Here is a 3,161-nt window from a genome sequence, read left to right on the forward strand (position 1 = left end):
TGACACAACATAATTTTTTTATGATGAGGAAGATGAAACTACAAAATTGGACATGTAATTTACAATATTGCAACTGGTAAGGTTTGCATGTCTGAATTGGATATGTAATCCTCAGTGCAATTCTGGAGTATATATATAGTAAGGCATATATCAGCTCATATATCAACATATCCAAACACATATATATCTCCTCTGGTCCTCTTTGAACCCCTAGACATCTAGAAGGCAAAAACCCCTTCAGGGATCGAAAGATGCAGCAAAAATAAAAGAAAAAAAACATTGAAGTTGGCAAAGAACTTAAGTGTCTCAACGTACAGTATATGACTTCTAAAGTTAAAACTAAAGAACTTTTTCTCTTTGCCTTCCTTGATGTCTCTCTATTCTATTTTACAAATATGTCCTTTGTAAATGTAAAATTTATTGCATCTTCCATATGTCCTCTAGACTCCATAGAGTTTCGGACAAACCCTCAGAAAAGCCTTGCACCCAACCGTTGAGCTGTTGGTCCTGAAACTGTTCATTATTAGGCTGAATCTCTGTAGACCAAAACTCATGGTCCACCTCCTGCATCCAGTCTTCAGAGTTCATCTTCTCATCATCACCATGCACATGTAAGTTAATCTTCTTCAAATCTTGTGACTCCGACGTGAACGAATCGGAAGATGAGCTAGTCACCATGCTCGGAGAGCCATCAAAACAATTAGCAACAGTGGCCATTGTTACACCAGATACACATGATAAGTCGTTGTTGCTGTAGTCTCTGCTATCATCATCAGCACCAGCCCTGGCATGGATGCGCTCGGCAAGGCGAGGCATCCACAGGTACTTCATAGCATCCTTGAACCTCTTGCTGTTGACATCACAATTGAGTTGCTTGGCATGCTTTTGCACTCTGGTCCTCCAGTAGTTCTTGATCTCGTTGTCGGTCCTCCCAGGCAAATGTTGTGCTATCTTGGACCATCTGTAGTTTCAATATTAATTGACCAAATGAGAAACCCACACATCTAATTATGTTACCAAGGTGTGAACCAAAGTGCAAATATGCTAAGAACAAAAAAAAAAGGAATTAAGATGGATGGGTGGACACAAACATACAAGTGTAGAAATGAGAAGAGAGGAGGCGTGCAAATTCCAAACTGGTGGTACATCTTTCAGTGTCAGCGATGCATGCGTTTCTTTGTGCACAGGGGAATAAAATTAGCCGGCCATTGGCTGATTAAAATTCTGAAAGTGTGTGAATTAGTGTGTCACGTCACGTACGTGCGTTTGTACGTGGCAGGGACGAGTTGACATGTGTTGAGAGCGGCCAAGTCCACGTCACGTCCATGTCACAAGTCTGTACGACCGTGACATGTCCTTCCTCTCTACTTTTAGCTTAGCTTAAGCTAGCGGCGTCTACACGAGTCTAATCTGCATCACGAGGCGTCAAAGCTCCCAGCTAATTAATCTAAGCTAAGCTAAACTAAGCTAGTCTTCATTCCTCTCTACAGTGTAGGACACGTGTCGCCTCGAGGTTTGCTGGATGGTGAGCATGGTGGTTAATTAGCAGGTCTTAAGAAGGGATTTAATTAGTTAATGACTACTATAAGTTAATGAAAGCTTCACTGAAGTCAGCCAATTAGATTAGAACGATAGTGCCTCCGTCTTCTAATATATTATGTTGTTCACTTTTTACATTATGTTTGATTTATCAGTAAAAATTTAAGCAAATATATTTTCTTTTGTTGTGGCCGTGTGGCTTGATTTATCGGTAATAAACTTTAACCATTACTTATATTTTTAAGATTTGTATAATTTTTTTAATAAGATAAATGATTAAAGGTTATAATAAGAATTAATGCCGTCATATATTAAAAATACAGAGGAAGTAGCTGAGAACATTTCTGATCTCTGCATGAATACTAGATTCTATAAGATTAATTAATGACGAGTGAGTTAATTAATTAATTGATTATTACCGGTTGCCCCATCGGGAGTGGAGGTCGAGGATGAGCAGCTGCTCCTCTGCGGTGAAGTTGCCGCGCTTCACATCCGGCCGGAGATAGTTCAGCCACCGGAGCCGGCAGCTCTTCCCAGTCCTCTTCAGACCTATATATGCACAATTAAAATTTCATCAATAATCTCTCTCTCTCCACTATTAATCAGCATCCATCTCACAGTTGATTAATTGATTGACTCATTAGTTGGAGTAGTAGTACATGTTGTGAGACACATGGCGTGATGGCTAGGTTACAATTAACAACAGTTGTGTGAGAGATTGGTTAATTTGTGATAACTGTGCATGGCTATAGTGATTAATTATGTGGTCGGAGGCGCACATAGTTTTGAAGACAGGTAGTGGAGGAAATGATTGGACTCGTGACTGACGTCGCCGGCTGAGCTGCACTGGAAAGGAAAATTCTGTCCTAGCTAACCTACTCTATAAACAGGTTGTTGGTTAAGTTTGCTGCTTAATTCTCCCAACCCAATTAATTATTAATCCCACTGCTCATGCATACTGTTCTACTCTATCTACTCCTACCTAGCTTTCTTTTTTTCTGCTGGTAATTAAAGCTTAATTAAACTTACGTGTATATATCTTAGTTATACCTTGCGGATTGAGTAATTTTGATAATTTGAATTAATCGAAGTTAATTAAGCAGCTAAGTAGCTAGTGTTTTCGACAAAGATAACTTTTACGGTACAATTTATTGGCAGTATAGGACGTAAAGAAGCTTACCGGCGGCACGCGCGAGTACGTTCCAGCGGCCCTCGCCGTGATCAGAGATGTAATTGATGAGGGTGAGGTCCTCGTCGACGGTCCATGGCCCTCGCCGGAGCTCAGCCGACGACAGCTCCGCCGCCGCCTCCTGCTGCTCCTGCCCGGGCACCGGGTGGTGGCTCCTCTGCAGCACCATCTCCATCGTTTCGCCGATCTTGATTTGATCTTAGCTTAACTATTACCGAATGAAATTGCCGATGGTCGATCGATCTTCACGAGGAGGAGTAGGAGATATGGAGAAGAAGAAGAAGAAGAAGAAGAAGAGAGAGAGAGGAGAGAAGATGCAAGTGTGCAGCTGGGATTCGGAGAAAGAGAGACCCGAATGCCTTTTATAGCAGAAAGATTTGGGAGGAGGAGAACTGAACAAGAAGAGTATGAGACGACTAGGCTTTTGCTTTGC

General features: G+C 41.5%; 1 protein-coding gene across 1 annotated transcript; it reads right to left on the reverse strand.

Moving 5' to 3' along the window:
* LOC127754522 (transcription factor JAMYB) lies at positions 1-3,161 on the reverse strand. Its single transcript, XM_052280091.1, has 3 exons — positions 2,720-3,161; positions 1,959-2,088; positions 1-961 (listed from the first exon to the last, which is right to left on the reverse strand). The coding sequence occupies exons 1-3, from the start codon at positions 2,901-2,903 to the stop codon at positions 418-420; spliced, it is 858 nt and encodes a 285-aa protein (XP_052136051.1). The 5' UTR covers positions 2,904-3,161; the 3' UTR covers positions 1-417.

The sequence above is a fragment of the Oryza glaberrima genome, chromosome 11, assembly GCF_000147395.1.
Source record: "Oryza glaberrima chromosome 11, OglaRS2, whole genome shotgun sequence".
In the NCBI taxonomy this organism is placed as follows: Eukaryota; Viridiplantae; Streptophyta; class Magnoliopsida; order Poales; family Poaceae; genus Oryza; species Oryza glaberrima.